The 21,066-nt window shown below is 38.0% G+C and overlaps 2 protein-coding genes across 3 annotated transcripts in view; both read left to right on the forward strand.

Annotated features, from left to right (window-relative positions):
* The window catches only part of ACLY (ATP citrate lyase), a 70,378-nt gene extending 56,344 nt beyond the window's left edge, over nt 1–14,034 (forward strand). For both annotated transcript variants that reach the window (XM_087713408.1, XM_087713409.1), the window contains 10 exons: nt 1,425–1,535; nt 2,243–2,370; nt 4,855–4,948; nt 5,935–6,089; nt 8,007–8,157; nt 9,562–9,705; nt 9,881–9,994; nt 10,737–10,819; nt 12,428–12,504; nt 13,189–14,034. In XM_087713408.1, the coding sequence (XP_087569534.1) occupies nt 1,425–1,535; nt 2,243–2,370; nt 4,855–4,948; nt 5,935–6,089; nt 8,007–8,157; nt 9,562–9,705; nt 9,881–9,994; nt 10,737–10,819; nt 12,428–12,504; nt 13,189–13,283 (1,152 nt within the window). In that variant the 3' untranslated portion in view covers nt 13,284–14,034. The remainder of the gene's footprint in view (nt 1–1,424; nt 1,536–2,242; nt 2,371–4,854; nt 4,949–5,934; nt 6,090–8,006; nt 8,158–9,561; nt 9,706–9,880; nt 9,995–10,736; nt 10,820–12,427; nt 12,505–13,188) is intronic.
* A 1,876-nt stretch (nt 14,035–15,910) lies between these two features.
* On the forward strand, nt 15,911–19,501 carry LOC106538247 (kelch-like protein 11). The gene is made up of 2 exons (XM_087713410.1): nt 15,911–16,754; nt 17,227–19,501. The coding sequence occupies exons 1-2, from the start codon at nt 16,276–16,278 to the stop codon at nt 18,797–18,799; spliced, it is 2,052 nt and encodes a 683-aa protein (XP_087569536.1). The 5' UTR covers nt 15,911–16,275; the 3' UTR covers nt 18,800–19,501.
* Nucleotides 19,502–21,066: the final 1,565 nt, after the last annotated feature.

The following is a 21,066-nucleotide window of genomic DNA, read 5'->3' on the forward strand; positions in this document are numbered from 1 at the left end:
GCCTTGATCTTGATTTATTATTATTATTACTATTTTATTCAGATTCATATTTTATTCCATGTAATCAGGAGACTTCTGTTAACACTTCTTTTTATCTACCGTATTTTTCAGAGTATAAGACGTACCTTTTTTCCTCAAAAAAGAGACTGAAAATTTGGGTGCGTCTTATACATTGAATACAGCATTTTTTGTCTCCTGAAGCCCCGCCCCTTCACCAAAATGGCTGTGCATACACTTTGGAGGCTTTCAGAGACTTCCTGGGGGTTGGGGAGGGCAGAAATGAGCAAAAAACAGGCCGTTTTACCCTCCACAGTTCCCAGCAGTACTCTATAAGCCTCCATAAGGCTATGCATGCAATTTTTTTGACAACAAATGGGCCTGTTTTTGCGAAAAACAGGCCGTTTTTTTGCTCATTTTTGCCCCCCCCAGAGCACTTTGCAAGCCCCCCCCCAAGGCTATTCATGCCTTTAAAAAAAAAAACAGGCCCGTTTTTCATGAAACGTAAAACGTTGGGAGGTTTGCAGAGTGCAAAAACTTTTTTTTCCCTTTTGGAAATCTCTTTGACTGATGAGAATTACATTGATCAAGTACTGTGCCAGCAGAAACGCGTACCTACCTACTGTATTTCTCTCTCTCTCTATATATATATATATATATATTTCTCTCTCTCTATCCCTCTACCTACCTCCCTACACACACTCTCTCTCTCCCTACCTATCTACTGTATTTCTCTATTTCTTTCTCTCTCTCTATCCCTTTATCTACCTACCTACCTAACTGCTCTCTCTCTTTCCCTACCTATCTACTGCATTTTTCTCTCTCTCTCTCTTTTCTATCTATCTATCCCTCTACCTATCTACCTACACACTTTCTCTTTCCCTACCTACCTACTGTATTTCTCTCGCTCTATTTCTCTCTCTCTATCCCTTTTATCTACCTACCTAACTACTCTCTCTCCCCCTACCTATCTACTGTATTTCTCTCTCTATTTCTCTTTCTCTCTCTCTATCCCTCTACCTACTAACCTACCTACTCTCTCCCTCCCTCCCTATCTACTGTATTTCTCTCTCTCTATCCCTCTACCTACCTACCTTATGCCCTTTCTCTCTCTCTCTCTCTCTTTCTCTCTCTCTCCCCCTTTATCTACCTACCTACCTAACGACTCTCTCTCTCCCTACCTACCTATGGTATTTCTCTCTCTTTCTCTCCCTGTCTATCCCTCTATCTACCTACCTACTTTTTTTTAATTTACCTCTTCAAAACCTTGGTATGTCTTATACTCCGAAAAATATGATAATCCTCTCATTTAATAGAATTAAATTAAACGTAAGGATTGATGAAATCGGTATAGTGCCTTATTTTAAAGAACAGCATATACAGACTGCATTAATATATTTTACTCCAATTTTGTTTCATTTTTTTAGATTGGAGGAACAGAAGAATACAAAATCTGTAAGGGTGTTAAAGAAGGCCGGATCACTAAACCTGTTGTGTGCTGGTGCATTGGAACATGTGCTACTATGTTCTCTTCTGAGGTAATATATGTAGTAAAGAGGAAATCATTGAATCATTGTCAGAATCAGTCTGTTTTAATTAAGGGTGAAGGCCATCCAAAATACAAAGTCTTCATTAGTTTTGTTTTTAATAGTCACTTTCTTCATAAAATGAGACTTTGAAAGCTTGGTGTTACTCTACAACCCCATAAAAGATCTAATAACTACCTCTCTACCCCTTTGGTAATCAACCAGTCTTTGTATCTTCTACAGAATCTATACTATCATTGTCCATATTCAACATGCACTACTTTAATTCTTTAAAAATTTATAAAACATGTATGAGTTATTTATTTTGCATTCTCTGTATTTATTGATTCACCTGATCATTAAGATCTTCATCTGAGGCCAGGTGTTCCTGCCAAATGAGATGAGACAAATGTCCACAAGAACCTTTTATTCAAAGGGGAAAGGGTTATCCCATATGTGGAATTCCTTCAACATAGAGGCTCATTTTGTTCATATGGTCTTCTTGCTACCAAGTAAAGAGTGCTTTATTCCAACATGCATTTTAGATTTAATTTTAGGTTTTCAGTTATTATTCTATGCACTGCTAGTCTTATTCTAATGATTGTATGGCTACATTGTTTTTACTATTTATAGCTAGTTTTACTTCGTTTTATTATACATTCTTTTTGTCATTATTCTGTTTAGTATTTTATGTTTTTTATGTCCCTTCTTGATAACAGGTACAATTTGGCCATGCTGGAGCATGTGCCAATCAGGCTTCTGAAACTGCTATAGCCAAGAATAAAGCATTAAAAGAAGTGGGCGTCTTTGTACCACAAAGCTTTGATGAGCTGGGTGATGTAATCCAGTAAGTGACATTAGAACAATAACCATGATATATCTGTTGGGCTTTTGAAGACAGTCTGATAAATAGTATTACAAGATTGATCAGGAACTTAAGAATAGAGTCAGTTATCCTTTGATGGATTAGATGGTGCATTGCTCCCAGAATTATAAATTAATTCTGTACTATTCTTAACTCTGTGCAAACATCAGTAGACAGATACATAAATCAGGCTACATGTTATAATCGTAAGAATTGTTTTTCCCATTGCAAAGTCTGGAATATTTTTTACAAATGGGTAAAGCCCAATGTGAGTAGAAATCTCACATTGCATGAAGTTATATGAATTATGCTGGAAATAAGATCTTCGGTGAAACCATTCAAAATAAATCCTGGTTTTAAAAAACACATTGCTTAGTAAAATAGATGAATTACACTAATGAATGAGGAGCTACTAGGTTTGCAATGTATCCCCTATTATCGTTTGAAGCACTAACACACCTTCTACCTTCAATCAGTGAAAATTTGCAAAGCTGGATTGGTAAACTTTGCTAGTAGCATAAAATCATTAAAATTCTCTTAGTACAACTTTTAGACTGTTTCATATATCTTTTGCTTTATCTTGCCTATAGCCATTTCCACAACCTGATCTCTTCAATTAAGTTATACTGAAGGACAGATGGTAGCACACAGCTAATTTTGTTCCAGTAGAATTTATCTGGTGTATATAGCCAAAGATAATGTATTGAATAATTCATCAAGTGTACATACTAAAGAAAAGGAAATTGAATACTACATAAAATGGTGTTCCTCAATCTCAGCAATTTTAAGATATGTAGACTTCCACTCAAAATTTCCTAGCTGGCGTGTAAGTCTACTTATCTTAAAGTCTCTGAGCTTCAGAAAGACTGAGCTACAGCAAAACTGGAATGTATTGTTTTTTATTTGTAAATATAAGAACAAGTAAGTACAAACACAAGTATTTAAATCATCCTCAAAAAAGAGAAGTCAGGTGAAATTTTATTCAAGTAAGTTATAATATAATATCCATTTATCTTGAATATGGAGCTTAAGAAAATGAAGATAGCAATAGCAAAAGCAATAGCAATAGACTTAGATGCCGCTTCATAGAGATTTATAGCCCTTTCTAAGTGATTTACAGAGTCAGCCTATTGCCCCCAACAATCTGAGTCCTCATTTTACTGACATCGGAAGGATGGAAGGCTGAGTCAAACTTGAGCTTGGTGAGATTCGAACTGCCAAACTTCAGGCAGCTAGCAGTCAGCAGAAGTAGCCTTCTGAGATGCATAATATATACCAGTGATGGTGAACCCATGGCATGTGTGCCACAGGTGGCACATGGAGCCATTTGTCAGGGCACACGAGGCGTTACCCTGACAGCTGGCCAGCACGCATGCACACGCTGGCCAGCTGAGTTCATCCTTTTTTTAAGCCATTTTTCGCCTTCCCCAGGCTCCAAAGGCTTTATAGGAGCCTGGGGAGAGCAAAAAGAGCCTCCCCTGCCTTCCCCGGAGGCCCTCTGGAGGTTTCATGAGCTTCCCTGAAGTCTCCGGAGCGCAAAAAACTGGCCCTATGGGCAAACTGGAAGTTCAGGAACGGACTTCCTGTTTGCTCGGAGGATCGTTTTGACTGCTCCGAAGGCTTCAGGGAAGCCTCCTGAAGGTCCCTGAAACCTTCGGAGTGCTCAAAATGACGCTCCAAGCAAACAGGAAGTGACTTCCCTGAAGCCTCCATAGGGCTTCCGGGGGCGGGGGAGGTTGTTTTCGCCCTCCCCAAACTCCTATAAAGCCTCTGGAGCCTGGGGAGGGTGAAAAAGCATGCAAAAAATGGGGGGAGCGCCCATAGTGTGCGCATGCGCACTGGGTTGTGTATCGCACATTACATTATGGGTGCGGCACGCTCGCACACTACTCCCCCCCACGTTCCCCCCACTTATGGCACATGAGCCAAAAAAGGTTTGCCATCGCTGATATATACTATTCTTTTTTTTTGCAATTTTCTATTTTATTTTTAAACAGAAGAAACATAAAAAATTCTCATCCATACATATTGTAGAAAGTGTATCAGTTGGTTACAAAAGGTTTCCATGCCTCTCTTCCACAGTCATCAAGCATAATTCATATTAACTCAAGTATTTTAACTCAAATATTTATACATGTTACTCTTATACCTCCATTTATGTTTGACTAACTGATATATACTAGTTTGAATTAGAAATTAAATTCTTCCAAGCAGTTGCAAAAATCTTTATTTTTATTTGGAAACTTATGGAATTTGGGAATTTGGGGCTATAATTGTAACAAAATATAAATACATATATAAGAATAGGGGATTGACTCTTAATTGATTATTGGCTTTGTGGAGACCTAGAGGTCACTATCCATGAGTATAAAGAGATAATCCTCAAAGTAGATGTAACACAAACCCAATAAATAATCATTGGGTAAATCTATAAGAAATTAACATTGTTTTCTTTCCTTTTGATAGGTCAGTGTATGAGGATCTGGTTTCTAAGGGAGTAATTGAGCCAGCACAGGAAGTTCCTCCTCCAACTGTGCCAATGGATTACTCATGGGCAAGGGTAGGTTTACTCTTAATAGTCTAGAAGAGGTACACATGGGAGGTGAATGGCTGAATGAACTTGAAATTCTTAAAACATGCTATGTAGATCAGCTTTCCCAACCTTTCCGGGTTGGTGACTTGATGGGTGTTTTGTGTAAGGGGCAGGTGCATGTGTGTGCGTGCAGAGCTTCATTCAGCTGTCATCAAGTAGGTCTGTAATTGCTGGTGCCTGCCCATCACATGAGTGGGGCTGCAAGTGCTGGCACCCCTATTTGCACAAGTGAGGCTGTGAGGCCAGTGCTTGGCGCTCACGTGAGTTGGGCTTTGTGCGCCAACACACCACTCACCCGGTAGTGGGATGGTAGTGGGCTGTGGTCCACAGATTGGGGATCCTGATTTAGATGATAATTTATAAAAGTGTTTACTGATACATTTGATTATAATTAGCTGGTCAGCTTAGTCCTGTCCATTACTTTCTTGCAAATGAATCATTTGTGTGTGTGAGAGGGAGGGGGGGGGAGGGAGAGAGAGAACACATATAATTAATTATATAAAGTTTATGCTTTCATTGGGATAGTACACTTTGAATTTTACCATTAAGTAACATAGATGGGGTCATCAGTAAGTCAACACTGTTTTATGGGAAAGCATTTATTTTATGTAGAAGATTAGTCCAAAGGACTGGTCTTAACATATCCTGCATGTTCCCTGAAAACAGGGCTGGCCCTATCCCTAGGCAAAAAGAGGTAGCTGATTTTCAGTATCATTTGACTTTGTATCCTAGAAACTGTAATGATCGGAAAGGTGGACATGATATGCTACTTAATCTCTCAAGTAGTAAAATATTTGGAACTAGATTTCACTAGAACATATTATTTTTATGGAAAAATATTTACCCGTGTAAGCCTAATAGGAGTCTGAATTAATACTAGTCTAATAGCTCACTGAAAATTAAGACAAGGCTGTCGTGTTTGGAATTTTTTAACCATATTTTTTGTTTCTTAGGAGCTTGGTTTAATTCGGAAACCAGCTTCTTTCATGACCAGCATTTGTGATGAGCGAGGTCAGGAACTGATCTATGCAGGCATGCCAATCACTGAGGTCTTCAAGGAAGATATGGGGATTGGTGGTGTGTTGGGTCTGCTGTGGTTCCAGAGAAGGTAAATTGTTTTTCTGTTGGTTTTGGGTGGGTGGGACTTCACAATATTATCTTGCCTTTCTTTTTTGAGAGGTCTGAGTGTTTTCTTTTTGGTGCTGATTCAGATTGTGAAACACAGATTTTAAATAATTGGAATAAAATTCCCATTGAACTGTTGAAGGTTGACAGCTAAATTCCTGAGGCTGGTCTAGCTCTCTGAGAGATGCTGTCTAGGTTCTTCTAGGCATAAATACGGGATAAATAAATGGTACTTATATTAGCGGTGGCTCAGTGGCGAAGACGCTGAGCTTGTTGATCAGAAAGATTGGCTGTTTGGTGGTTTGAATTCCTAGCACCGCATAATGGAAAGAGCTCCTGTTACTTGTCCCACCTTCTGCTAACCTAGCAGTTCAAAAGCATATAAAAATGCAAGTAGAAAAAATAGGAACCACCTTTGGTGGGAAGGTAACAGTGCTCTGTGCGCCTTTGGCATTTAGTAATGCCAGCCACATGACCATGGAGACATCTTCGGACAGTGCTAGCTCTTCAGATTTGAAATGGAGATGAGCACCGCCCCCTAGAGTTGAGAACGACTAGCACATATGTGCAAGAGGAACCTTTACCTTTACTTATATTAGCAAATTCCTTAAACAGTTGAGGATTGAGTTGCTGACCTCATTAATTCCTGAAAGTTGCTCTTTTGACCATGGATGTCAGGAGAGGATGACAAAAATGGAAACAACTGAATAAAGGACAGGATAATCGTATAAATATGTATGAAAAGTATAACAGGTAAAATGGATAAAAGAGAAATATTTACATAGCTTAGACATACAGGCAACCTGTTTATCTTCCAGAGATTACTGCAATTATACCTATGACAATATTGATAATATTGAATTTCTGATAGTGCCCTTGCTAAACCTTCTCTGTATACTATGCAGCTATAAGAAAAGGTATATCCTAAGATCTGTTCTCAAATTCTGCATAGTTTTGGTGATGTTAGATATGTTGGAAGCTCTAATGATGCATTGCTTTATGTAAGTGTCTGCTTAAAAAGGCTTTTCAGCATTCTCTGCAGAATGCAGGAGCATTTCCCTGCATATAGTGGATGAGGGAGGCAAGAATTATTTGAAACTTGAAAACTTCCAAAATATTCTGGTTTAGAGTCATGACAGATTATATGTAAGTCTTTTTTTACACATCATATTTTAATATTTGAAAGTGTTATTCAAAAAGATGAAAAACAACACAAATGTCACATTAACAATATATTGCAGACATATTGCAGACAATTGCATTATAATAAGCATGTTTATAATTAAATGGATGTCCCCCTGCTTTCCCTTTACCCCAATATTAATTTATAAAAATGTTTCATCAAAATGTGTATACTATATTGACTGATAGGTATTCTTGGTAGTTTCCTGAGCCTCTTGCTTTGAATATGCTGTTATTTAAGGAAAGTTTAGAAAGAACAAAATGTGATTTAACAGAAGCTGACAAAATTGTGAGAAGTTGTAAAAGTTCCTCAATCAATGGGATCAATGGCTCAAGTAAGATATTCCTGACCCATTTTTTAAAATCTTCCCTTCAGCAAATAGCCTATCCTGTTTCTAAATAGTTTTTAAAGTGCACGGTGTGCTATTTCTTGAAGAAGAGCTTCTAATATGGAAACTACAAATGCTTTCTTAAGTCATCTGCTCCCAGTTTGACTTTCTGTAGATACTGGTTGGGAAGCCTAGGTCTTGCAATAACAATCCAACTAGAAGACATTAAATTAGAGAAGGTTGCCTTAAGCTTTGAGCTTCTAGTAAATGTTTGTTTTTTTAAATGATAACACAGTTACCAATTTTCTTTGTAATAACATCTTAATAATTGACATTAACCAACGTGCAATTGTTTTAAAGAGAACTTTATAACATTTTTGTCTCTTCAGGTTGCCTAAATATGCCTGCCAGTTTATAGAGATGTGTCTGATGGTGACAGCTGATCATGGTCCAGCAGTGTCAGGAGCCCATAACACTATTGTTTGTGCAAGAGCTGGAAAGGACCTTGTCTCCAGTCTTACATCAGGCCTACTCACAATCGTAAGCATTGTCAAGAGGTGGATGAAATTAGCGTGACCCGTCAAAACCGCAGTCCACTAAAGCGCGCCCGATCAAAGCGCATACGTGACGTCATCAGCAGCGCGACAAATAAAATTAAAAATAAATTAAATTAAAATTAAAATAAAATTAAAGCAAGCCGATTCACATAAAGGTAAGGGTTAGGTTTAGGGTTAAGGGTTAGGGTTAGGTTTAGGGTTAGGTTAAGCGTTAGGGTTAGGTTTAGCGTTAGGTTAAGGGTTAGGTTTAGGGTTAGGTTAAGGGTTAGGCTTAGGGTTAGGTTTGGGGGGGTTAGGGTAAGGTTTTCGCATTAATTTTAAATTTACCGCTCACAGCGTGCCGTTTTCGTCGCGCTGTGATGACGTCACATACGCGCTTTCGTCGAGCGCGCTTTAGTCTACCACGGATTTGTGGTGGAACTGAAATGAGTGCATGATACCATTTGTAGCCAGGGCTCTTACTTGTCCACTTATAGTTCACAACGTATGCCAATTTTGAAGTAGAAGCTCCTGGGCTGGACATCATTTTGGTTTTAGCTTCATCTGATCCTTCTGGAGCTGTGCTGACAAAGCTGATAAGAAAGGATTTTATATTTTAAGAGAAAGCTACATTATACATTATATTGGGTTTCTGTTGGTTATTTCATGTAAAATGGGGTCACTTTCAGCTTGCTTAGGAGAATAGGTGAATTCAGCAGACGGAAGTAGCTGGTTAGTTAAAAACACAGTCCTAAACAGGGATGATAAAATAGAAACTGCCAAATTTATTGTTTGTCTGGTAGTTATAGGTGTGGAATATTAAAAGTAATTTATTACAACATTTCCTTTTATAGTGACACATCAAAAAAGACAATCATATCAAAAAGCAAATAAGAGCATATATTTGAAGCCCATTTATTAAATTTGTCATTTTTGGGAGAAATTGCCAGGATAGGTTTGATTTTGCTCAAAAAACTTCTATTTCTTCACATGGATCCTGTTCTTAACTATTGCTAAGAATGGTAAACTTGTGACTGAACTCCATAAGCTAAAGCTATAAAGGAAATGGATTGCATGGAAAATGTTTCTTTCTATAATAGCTACCTCACCTTTCTGCTCCAAATGTCCATTATTATTGAGGAGGCTAGATGCTTTCTAACCTATATCTCACCGACATACTCATTTCGTGAGTTGTGTAATATTCGTATCCAAAGCAGGCAAAGGAGTTTGAAATCAGTGATGTGCCCTCTTTAGATTTGTTGGGAGCTGTTTAAAGAAGCTCTATTATATACTGTCTCTATTTCTCCTGTTCATTTAAGTTTGATCATAGGATCTTCTGTGTCCGATCTTACTCCAGAAGAAAAATCTTTTCAGTTTGGCTTTTTCTCTGCTTACCAATGTCCTTTAGGGTGATCGTTTTGGTGGTGCTTTGGATGCAGCAGCAAAAATGTTCAGCAAAGCATTTGACAGTGGTATCATTCCCATGGAGTTTGTGAACAAGATGAAGAAGGAAGGGAAATTAATCATGGGCATTGGCCACCGCGTTAAATCAGTAAGTTGCTTGCCTGCTTAAAGAGGTGGTAGATTTTCACTAATAGCAACATAGCCTAAATCCTGAATTCAGTTCAGGATTTCAAAGAATTTAGCCATGATATGAAAATATTTTTGATCCTGTTTGCTAGTTTTAAACTGTGTGGTTTCATTTATTGTTTCTTTTAACTTTGTAGATCAACAACCCAGATATGAGAGTTCAGATCCTTAAAGATTATGTGAAGCAGCATTTTCCTGCAACGCCTCTTCTAGATTATGCATTGGAAGTGGAAAAAATTACTACTTCCAAGGTAACATCTTTTTGTGACAGTTTTAACATGAAAGTACTTGGTTTCTCTATTTAAAACTAATGGTTTCTCTATTTAAAACTAATCAGCTACTGTTATAAATATTTATTATATGTTATAAAATTATAAACATTACTAAATTTGAATGGCAGGAGTTTGCTAAACTTCCTGTCCCTTTATATTTAATTATTATGAATAAGCGAAAATTTTAAAAATTGCATATGACAGAGGGATAAAAGAGCATGTATTTCCTATTTTTAAAATATTGCCTTTTCATTATCTGGAAGCTATTCTTTTGCTTATCTTAGACATCAGATAACATTGCATTAGCTTATAAAGTCTTTCTCATAGAAATCTGAACCCAAAGAAAACATCAAATGCTGCCTATATTTTCAAGACAGAGAACTTGATAACAATATATACTTTAAATAGAAACAAAATAATCAAAGGTACTATGATAGAAAATGTTACTGCACAATTTAGTCAACTAATTATGTCAGCTTACATGTAAGGAACTTTATAAATTGTAGTTTAATTAACAGAATTAGGAATTACTTTCAAAACTCTGCCTTCAGGGCAACCATAAGGGATCTTAAAAATAACTATATATGCAGTAAATTATTTTTTGTTGTTTTTGAGGTGTAACCATTAAGAGGTAACACCAATGCTGGTGATACTTTCATCTTGATTAAAAATTCCTCTTATTGTTAAAATCTCATTTTTTTCTCAACCTGCTCCAATCTAGAAACCTAACCTTATCCTGAATGTTGATGGATTTATTGGTGTAGCCTTTGTTGATGTACTTAGGAACTGTGGTTCTTTTACACGGTGAGCAATCAATTTCTCATTAATCTTCATTATGGTTTAGAAGCTTGGTTATAATAAATCTCTGTTGCACAATAATAATAATAATAATAATAATAATAATAATAATAATAATAATAATAATAATAATAATAATAATAACAGCAACAAACTGGTGGGAACATCAGCCTGAAAAAGTCACCGAAAATCAGATGGTCAAGATCTTGTGGGATTTCCGTATACAAACTGACAAAATACTGGCGCATAATACACCAGACATCACACTGGTTGAGAAAAATAAGGTCACAATCATAGACATCGCAATACCAGGTGATAGCAGGGTCGCCGAGAAGGAACATGAAAAAATCGCAAGATACCAGGACTTAAAAATCAAAATTCAACGACTATGGCACAAACCAGCAGTGATAATTCCAGTGGTAATTGGCACACTGGGTGCTATTCCAAAAGCACTGGAATTACATTTAAAACAGTTAAAAATTGACAAAATCACCATCAGTCAAATGCAAAAAGCCGCACTGCTTGGATCTGCACGCATATTACGAAAATACGTTACGACGTCCTAGGCCCCTGGGTGGGGCCCGACTAGTAACCAATGCCAAATCCGGTGAAACAACTGGCCGCTGTGATACAATTGCATAATAATAATAATAATAATAATAATGTCAGACATTCTAGATATAATGCATTTGTATAAAGGAAATATGTTAAAGAAATTTATTGACACTATAGGCATTATGACCAGTTTCCTTCATTCTATTTAATTTCCTTAGGGTTATATTTGTGTTGTAATTTTTCTAAGAATGGGATAAACAGAGTCTGCATTCATGTATCACTGTTAACCATAGAGAGATGCTAACAATGACTGCATCTAGACCATGGTTCATAATGTGGCCTCACCAATATTCTAGGATCATAGTTTGTTATACATAAGTTAGCATTTATCCATTCTTACATTATCCAAATCCAAACATCATTTAATTAATATTTCAAAAACATAAGACACAAAGTTAGCTAAAAACACAACTGCCTCTGCAAAAAGTAATTTGCCTTCTCCATTTTTGTCTTCTAAAATCTCAGCCCAAATAGCATCTCTTGGAAATCAAAAGGCCTGGAGTTATTTTTTCTAACTCTGCTACCAAAGTTGGTTTATAAACCTCATTAAGCAAATATAGCATGTAGGTTATTAAGGTTTAAAGGAAAATAATCGACAAGATTATACTTTGAATTACTTAATATAAGTGGCCCCCCAATTGTGGGAATTTGATTTTTTTAAAAGCAGGGAGCATCCTGTTTTATGATAATAGAAGATCAGTCTTTGAGTAATTCACTTAATAACAATATGTTAAATAAATCAAAATTGGTTGGATTCACATCTTAAACCAAAATATGGTATGGGATATTTTGTGAACTTGTGCCCTTGCCCCAATATTAAAGAAACCATGCCATGTTTCTCATGCCACTGTCTTGTAAAGTCTATTCTACAGATTTTATGAAACTTTATTTAGCCGGTTTAAAAAGATTGTCTTTTTTTTCTGAACATAGATATTATTGTATAATTTTAAAGTGTAACATTTAAACAAGTATCATTTGTTTTTGTTTTTTTTACTGCAGGGAAGAAGCTGATGAATATATAGACATTGGTGCCCTCAATGGCATTTTTGTGCTTGGTAGAAGCATGGGTTTCATTGGTGAGTCTTTTATGTTATGCAGTAAAGCCAGCTGAGTGATCTGGGCGAATTACTCTCTTTCAGCTATGGGAAGAAGGAAATGTTCCAGGCAACATCTAGATAGAAAAGTGTATGCAATATACATGGAAGAGGATTCAAATTCCCTTCTACTTGGGCAAATCTTTTAAAGTAGTCATTTTGCTCCCTGATTCATCTAAAATGGCTGTTTTTGTATGGGCTACCCCTTTCTCCACAAAATTTCAGACAACTATAGGCAGCATAGCACTGATGTCATCAATATAGCACCAGAGGTTACAAGAACACAATTTTTGAACCCTCTTTCCCTAATCTTTCTTTTGGGAGGGGGGGGGGAAACAGCATGCAGTTGAACCAAGTGTTAACTTTAATGGAGACTTACTATGTTAATTTTGTCTGTTATTTGTTTCAAAACAGAAGAATTATTTTAGGGGTTTCACAAACTGAAGGGTTGTTTGTTTCTTCCTTAAAGCTCAGGAAACAACCTAAACTATCCCTATTAAAGACCATAAGCCTTCTGATTTGTACTTTATCCTCTGTTTGCATAAGTGCTCTGAGATTTAGCTAGTGGGTATTGGGAATAAATAGAATGAAGTTCCATTTCTACCATTTATGTCTTTAAAGACTATATCCAAAGAGAAATATTAAATCAAAAACATTTTATTTTAGGACATTATCTGGATCAGAAAAGATTGAAACAAGGTCTGTATCGTCATCCTTGGGACGATATCTCTTATGTCTTACCGGAGCATATGACTATGTGAAAACTGAATGGAATAAAACAACTGGCTTTTATGGAAGACCAATAAATATGACTACATTATATGGCTTGGTTGCAAAACAGACTGAGTTGAAATTCTATATAAGGCTTTTCTGGCTTAGAAGTGGATTCCATAATGATAAACCAAAACATTCGCTACTTCCTGTTGTATTTAATATATTAAAGAAGTTGCACTGTCTTTGCTTGTTCCTTTATGCATGGTTTTTTTTTTGTCTTCCTTCCCTCACTTCAGTAATTCTGACCAAATGTTAATGCTTTTTATTTTAATCTGGGACCTCATTAGACTTGAAAAGCTAGAGTGAGTCAAATGGACCTGTATGATCAAAGTCTTAAAAACTCTCCTTACAAGCTGTGTATAATTTTGTGACAAATTTGTCCTGTCTGTATCTTGTATTTTATATTAATCATTAGTCTTTATTTCTGGTCTGAGGGACTTATACCTGATTTGATCAGCCTTTATAAACCTGGTATAATATTTAAAAATGTAAAGCTGATAACATAAGCTCATGTCCAAAAGTGCGAACTTTGTGTGCATTCCAATTGTTGCATTTATGCAGGTAATATTTTTAGTTGCACAAACACAAGTCCTACTATTTTTGCAGACAGTGATCTCTCAATATATCTGTATGCACAAGACACTTCATCTCTGGCTCTTTAATGTATTCACAACAATATTCAGTGCTTTGTTTATGTATCACAACCTGACTCAAATAAAAACGTACAATAATAAATCATCTTTGCTAGATTTTGTGTTTAATAAAATTTTGGCTGAGAGAAAAAAGTGTTAAGAGAAGTACAGTAATCTGTATGTTGTTATTTCAACATACAGATTAGTGATTTCAAACTGTCTGGTGTTCGCAAACCCATGAAAAGCACTCTCCCTCCATACCTCATCAGTGGAGTGCCCCAAACATATGGTTCTGGGTGACTTCAGTCTGCCTTTCCTGCATTCAGCTTCAGAGGCAACTCAGGAATTCATGATCTGCATGATGGTCTTAGGCCTATTCCAGATTGTCACAAGTCCGACTCTTGTGTCACACACCAGATCTAATATTCTTATCAGAGCAATGGCAAGGTGTTCTTGTGGGTAATTTAATGTTATCCATCCTATAATGGTCAGATCACACCCTCATATCCTCTCTTACACCACCCACCTCTGCAGAGAGACTGGACATACACCGAGACCGATGGACCCAAGTGGGTTTCAGAAAGAATGGGGGGATATCCTAAAGGATTTACTGCATAGTCTTACTGAAGCCTTAGTAAAGGCTTGGAACCAGAAGGCCACTGAGGCTCTAGATAGGATCATCCTCTCACACCAGTCGCTCCCATCATTCTCTGCTTCAAAGAACAAAGGAGGATTTTGAAATGGGTTGAGATTTCTAGAGTGCCTCTACAGGTAAACAAAGGATGACTTTGACTAGACATGTCCCTATTAAGGCCTATCTCATGGTGATAAAATTGGTGAAACAAAACTAGTTCTCTGCTCTTATTGTATCCACAGTATCACTCATTGACCCTATTCTAAATCATTCAATCCCTCCTAGTCCAAGGGGGCTAGGACCATTATCGGGCACCTGTCACATAAAATAGCTCAGATTCAATTCCAGTTAAAACCCTTGTAAGGTGCTAGTCTTTAGGAGATGCCTAGGGAGACATCTTGCCAGTAATTTAGGAACAGTTTAGCTCTGTTGGATCTATGTGTGGCAGCCACCAAGATTGCATTAAAGAGGGATAGAATCAAGATCACGTGAAGTACTAGAGCTGCTTTAGAAAACTTAGTAAGACCACACTTAGAATATTGCATCCAGTTTTGGTCATACAGTACTATAAAAAAGATGTTGATTCTGGAAAGAGTGCAGAAAAAAGCATCAAAGATTAGAGGTTGAAGACTAAAATATATAAAGAACATTTGACGGAATTAGGTATGTCTTTCTAGTAAAAAGAAAGACAAGGAATGACATAGCAGTGTTCCAATATTTTAGGGGTGCCACAAGGTCAACCTATTCTCCGAAGTCCAGAAGACAAGACAACAAGCAATGGATGGAAACTAATTAAGAACAGAAGCAATGAGGTACTAAGGATAAAATTTCGGGAGTGTGAAAATAAACCAATGGAACAGCTTGTTTTCAGAAGTTGTGGGTGCTCTATCACTGGAGGTTTTTAAGAAGAGGCTGGAAGCCATTTTTTCAAGTGATATAGTCTCCTGCTTGAGAAGGGGATTGGACTAGACCTTCCAACTCTGTTTAGCCTATGCCTATGCCTATGCCTATGCCTGTCCGTTTTGTCCTAACACACTTGACAAAGAGATTAAGATGCGTTCTAATACCTTATCATATCGGACTTGTACTTTCAACTATTCTAAAGTTAGATTAGGTTAGGGTTAGATTTCTTTCACATCCATTTTCCCAGTGATTCATTCTTGACACTCATTTTCAGAATTTCTCATTACTCCATCTTTCATTAATTTAGATTTAACTGCGTATAATGGGTCGTCTACACACATCTGATCCACGAAGGAAACATATAGGCAACCTGTTGAATATGTTACAAATATAACCAAAACTTTTATTCCAAGCACCCTGCCAACATCCAAAAACCTACAAATATGTATAATACTTCGGACTCCAATTTGTTGAAGAAGCCGAACATACTTTTTCTACAGTGGCTTATCCATTTGGGATTACAGTTTAAGATGTTTTCTTTAACTAGCCTGGATTTGTCCTATGTTTTTTTTCAAAAGCTTTTGTTTTGCAACGTAGAAAACAGAGATTAAAAATATCCAGGAAGCCAATTTTGAAAGGAAAAAAAAACTTTGTGAGAAGTTTTATGTTAATCATTCTTATATCTATGATAGCACGCGGCCACTATTAGTGCCGGAAGTATAATATGTTCACATCTCTATGATCGTGTAAGTGACGTAATTCGATGCAGCAACGGGAAAACTTCGAATCGATTTAAAAAAACAAAACAAAATGGCGACAACTGGAGGCGGCGGGCCGGATGTCAACCTCCCTGGACTGGAGGGCGAGGCGGGGCCAGACTCAGAGGCTGACTCGGAGGTGTTTTCGTGCGTGGCCCACTGTTCCGACCTCGCCTGCCGCCAGAACGAGCAGCGGCGGTTAGGCCTCTTCTGTGACGTCACGCTTGCTTTCAGTGGCGGCAGCAATGAGGAAAAGGAGGAGGAGGGGGGAGTGGGCGGGGCCTCCTCCGATCCCCCACCGCGAGAATTCCGGGCGCACCGCTCGGTCCTGGCAGCGGCCACCGAATACTTCGCTCCTCTCCTTCTGGGCGACTTTGCGGAGTCCCGCTCGGGGCGGGTGGAGTTACGGAAATGGAGTTCGGGAGCGGGACCAGACCCGGAGACGATCGAGGCGGTCATCAGCTTCATGTACACGGGGACCGTCCGCGTCAGTCCTGGCAACGTGCACGAGGTTCTGGAGTTGGCCGACAGGTGAGGCGGGAAGGAGGAGCGAAGTGTGTCAGGTGACAAACCAGCCGCCCTGATGTCCGTCGGCAGAAAGGTTTTCCCGAGTTTTGACGGGTGAAGGAGGCATCATAACCCCCCACCCCCAGGGAGTTCTTAGGGAAGGCCACCAAGGAGGGTCATTGCTATAATGCATATCAAGATGTTATTAGACTTTAACAAAGTGTAGAAATACACCCAATGGCAGCATTGAACTCTTACCAGGGTAGAATGTTCTTATGGCAACATTTCTTCATAGTGTAGTTTCTGAATTACTTGAGTTATAGCATGAAGGGGGACTGCTGGACACTTAAAGACAAATTCAGCCCTGGCACCTTTTTAGAAAAAGACAGTGGCACTTGACATTTTTGAATGTCAGCTTAGTGGAAAGCAAAGTACAAGTTTTCAACTTTCTAATAATTCTCTGGTGGAATTTCTAAATTGCCTTTTTGTTTTGCAGGTTCTTACTAATACGTCTAAAAGAGTTCTGCGGGGAATTCCTCAAGAAAAAACTGAGTCTCTCCAACTCTGTAGCCATTCACAGCTTAGCTCATATGTACTCTTTGAACCAGCTGGCTTTAAAAGCTGCCGAGATGATCAGGAGGAACTTCTACAAAGTTATCGAAGACGAAGAGTTCTATACTTTGCCATTTCACCTTATTAGGGACTGGCTTTCAGATTCAGAAATCACAGTGGATGCCGAAGAGATTCTCTTTGAGATGGTTTTAAAGTGGGTCCAGAAAAATCCTGACGAAAGAGAAAAGTACTTTGAAGAGCTCTTTAAGCTTCTCCGACTATCACAAATTAAACCAACCTATTTGACTCGGCATGTTAAATCTGAAAAGCTGGTATCAAGCAATGAAGCATGCCTCAAACTTGTGTTGGAAGCAGTGGAAAGCCATGCTCTCAAGGGTGAGAATTTTCAGATGGGTACACGCCAACAAGCTAACTCCCCCAACTCATCTCTGCCTCGTTTTGGCCAAAACATGGATGTTATCATGGTTATTGGTGGTGTGTCTGAGGGAGGTGATTACTTGAGTGAGTGTGTGGGGTATTTTATTGATGAAGATAGATGGGTGAATTTACCGCATAACCACAATCACCTTGATGGACATGCTGTGGTAGTAACCGAATCCTATCTTTATGTGGCAGGTTCCATGGAGCCTGGCTTTGCCAAAACCATGGAAAGGTATAACCCAGGTAGAAATGTTTGGGAGCAGGTTTCAAATCTCATAACCAGGAAGCATTATTTTGGACTTACCGAAGTAAAGGGAAATCTGTATAGCATTGGTGGGCGGGGTTATTTCATCCCTGGTTTTAAAGAAGTGGCTGTCTACAATCCAGATCAAGATAAGTGGCACAACTTAGAGTCTGCCCCAAAGATACTGCGGGATGTTAAAGTGATTACAATAGACAACAGATTTGTTTACATGGCAGCTCGCACACCAGATGATGGAGATAATGAAGATGGCTTACGGTCTGTCATTATTCGCTATGATGCAGACACACGACAATGGCGAGATTGTGAGTCTCTGCCACTCCTTGACAACTATTGCTGCTTCCAAATGGTTGTGGGGAACACCAACTTTTACCACACCGCTTCTTGTTGTTCCAGAAGCTATCCTCTAGACCATGAAGAGGCCAAGAGAAAAATCTCTAACCAATTATCTGATGATATTCTGGAAAGCTTACCATCAGAGGTCCTTAGCATTGAAGGGGCAGCTATCTGCTATTACAAAGATGATATCTTCATCATAGGTGGATGGAAGAACAGTGATGATATTGATAAACAGTACAGAAAAGAGGCCTACCGCTACTGTGCTGAGAAGAAGCGTTGGCTGTTACTCCCTCCTATGCCTCAGCCTCGCTGCCGTGCTACAGCTTGTCACGTTAGAATCCCCTTTCGGTCCTTACATGGTACCCAGAAATATCCAGTACCGCAAAATCTAATGTGGCAGAAGGACCGGATCCGGCAGACGCATCAACATTCCTTAAATTTAAGGAGGATGCCTCACTCTCAGATAGAATGCTAGCTTAAATAAATGACATCAGAAATATCTGGCTATAATTGTCATGCCTGGCATGGACTAATAGCCACCAAACGGCTTAAGTATTGGAGACAAAGCTTTCTTGTTGAATATTTGATCTGGATTATAAGTGCTACATGGAAATTTGGTGTATACTTGCCATAAATCTGAAGATAAGCAGACATAGAACCGTTTTACAGTCTTTCTTCACAGATGTCCTCCAGATATAGAATCCAACAAAAGAATTATTCTCGCATTTTGTAAATGTGTTCAGGTTGTATAAAATTGTATAAAAATTCAGCACAGCCTTTTTTTTTCTTACATGTATGTTTTGGACTTGCTTTTTGTGTATTGGGTCATCTCATCTCTTTCAATATTATACATGCCATGTAAAGTATTTATTTGTTTTATAATACTGATATATATGTAAAGGACTATTGAAGGTTTTTAAAAGACATTTTACCTGCTTTTGCAGAGATATTTTTCTTTTTAATCTTCTGTGAATCTGCTTATTTCTGTCAAATGTGGATATGTGCAATACTTAAAAACAAGAAGAGTAAAGCACAATCTTTCTAAGAATTTTAAAATGTTCCATGATTATAATATTTTATACTTTTATTTATCTAAAAGCACTTGAGTTTGCTGAAAGCATATTGATAAACATAATAAAATTTATTATTTGGATCATTTGAAATCATATAATAAAAATTGTGTGGTATGTCTTTAAGAACCTAATTTTTAGTAAGACCATTCTATTGTAGTTTCCCCTGGTTTCTCTTTAATTAATTTTATTTAATTGGTCCAATATTCCAGCCTTAAATGAATGGAAAGATTAAAAGAGTACTAATTCATAACTGAAGCAATTGGGAATACATTATGACAGGAATAAAGCTGCAAAAATTCTGGGTGACAGTATTTTGGTAATAGCTTTTAACTACCAATTGATCTGTCTTCATCAAACTTCTTTGTCTTGATGATATATCATTCCTTACATGGATAGTTACACAGTTCAGGCAGACAAAATCATGTAGAACATTCAATATTTAATATAAATCTTGGTCCAACAGAATATTTAATTTTACATCTATGAATAATTTTGTTCCATTATATGTGTCCCAGTGGTGGGTTCCCCTACCAGTCACTACCGGTACACTCGGCACGGAGCCGGGCATCCTGTCCGTGCACACACACTGCGCACACTTGCGCACTCTACCACCCGTGCAACACCCAGCTACTTGTTGGAAGCTATGCACGTGCACAATTGGCCAGTTGCTTTAAAAATGGATACAACGCGGGCGGGTGGGCCAAATGGGCCACCGTACTGGTACATTGTCAGTTGTACCCAGCTATTACCGGTATGGCAGTACAAGGCCGTACCGGCCAGAACCTACCACTGATGTGTCCCAACTCCCAAGCTGTCCAATATATTACTTGTTTTCCTGAGGCAGTTTTGTAATGAAATTTGCTTTGGCATCATTATTACTTCTACTCTCTTTCAGAACTTAAATATGTATTCACCTTTATTCTATATCTACAAATGATTAAAAAACGACCATCTTATGAGGCCATCTGTTTAGCTAGAGCAAGATAGAGTATCTCTTAATCTCCTTTTCACACTTACCAGAAATGGCAGTAAATAAAAATGTAGTGATAGCAATGTCTAAGGAAATCTCAAGAAAAATCAAACCATGAGGTATGTGGGCATCAGATATGCAAGCAGAATCATTAGAAAAAGAAGTGACTGCTTTATAAGTATTTTCTGAGAAAGATCTAAAACAGTTAACTTCATCTAAATCTATTTTTCCTAATCTCTCTTACTTTTTCTTCTCTTAACTAATCCATTTATCCCTGAGAGATTCATTTGCAATCTTCCCTGCCAGTTTCCCCAGAATGTCAAGTGGGGAAGTTGGTGGGGAAAGTGGAAGATGGAGGAGATACTGGATTTCAGGTATGCCCCTCAACTTGGTAAGAGATTTTCCTTCCCCTTCCTGAATGCTGGAAGAATTTGGTGAAAATGCTAGCAAAGGCCAGTATTTTGAACATTGGCCTTCACTAGTGTTTTCCTCTCAGAGGGGAAGGGAAAGCACTCTACCAGCATTTTCCCTCTCAAATGCTATTATTCTGAAAGGCTCAGAATACTGGCTATCTGCTTTTCGGATCTTTTAAAACATGCATTTGCTAGCATTTTCACCTCTGGAGGAAATTTCTTGGTACACTGAAGGAAAAAGCTGAAATTTCAGGAAAACACTAGTGACCACCATCTTCCCTGGTAA

Source organism: Thamnophis sirtalis, unplaced genomic scaffold (assembly GCF_051295495.1).
Source record: "Thamnophis sirtalis isolate CommonGarterSnake01/CBP01778 unplaced genomic scaffold, rThaSir2_p1.2 scaffold_4, whole genome shotgun sequence".
In the NCBI taxonomy this organism is placed as follows: Eukaryota; Metazoa; Chordata; class Lepidosauria; order Squamata; family Natricidae; genus Thamnophis; species Thamnophis sirtalis.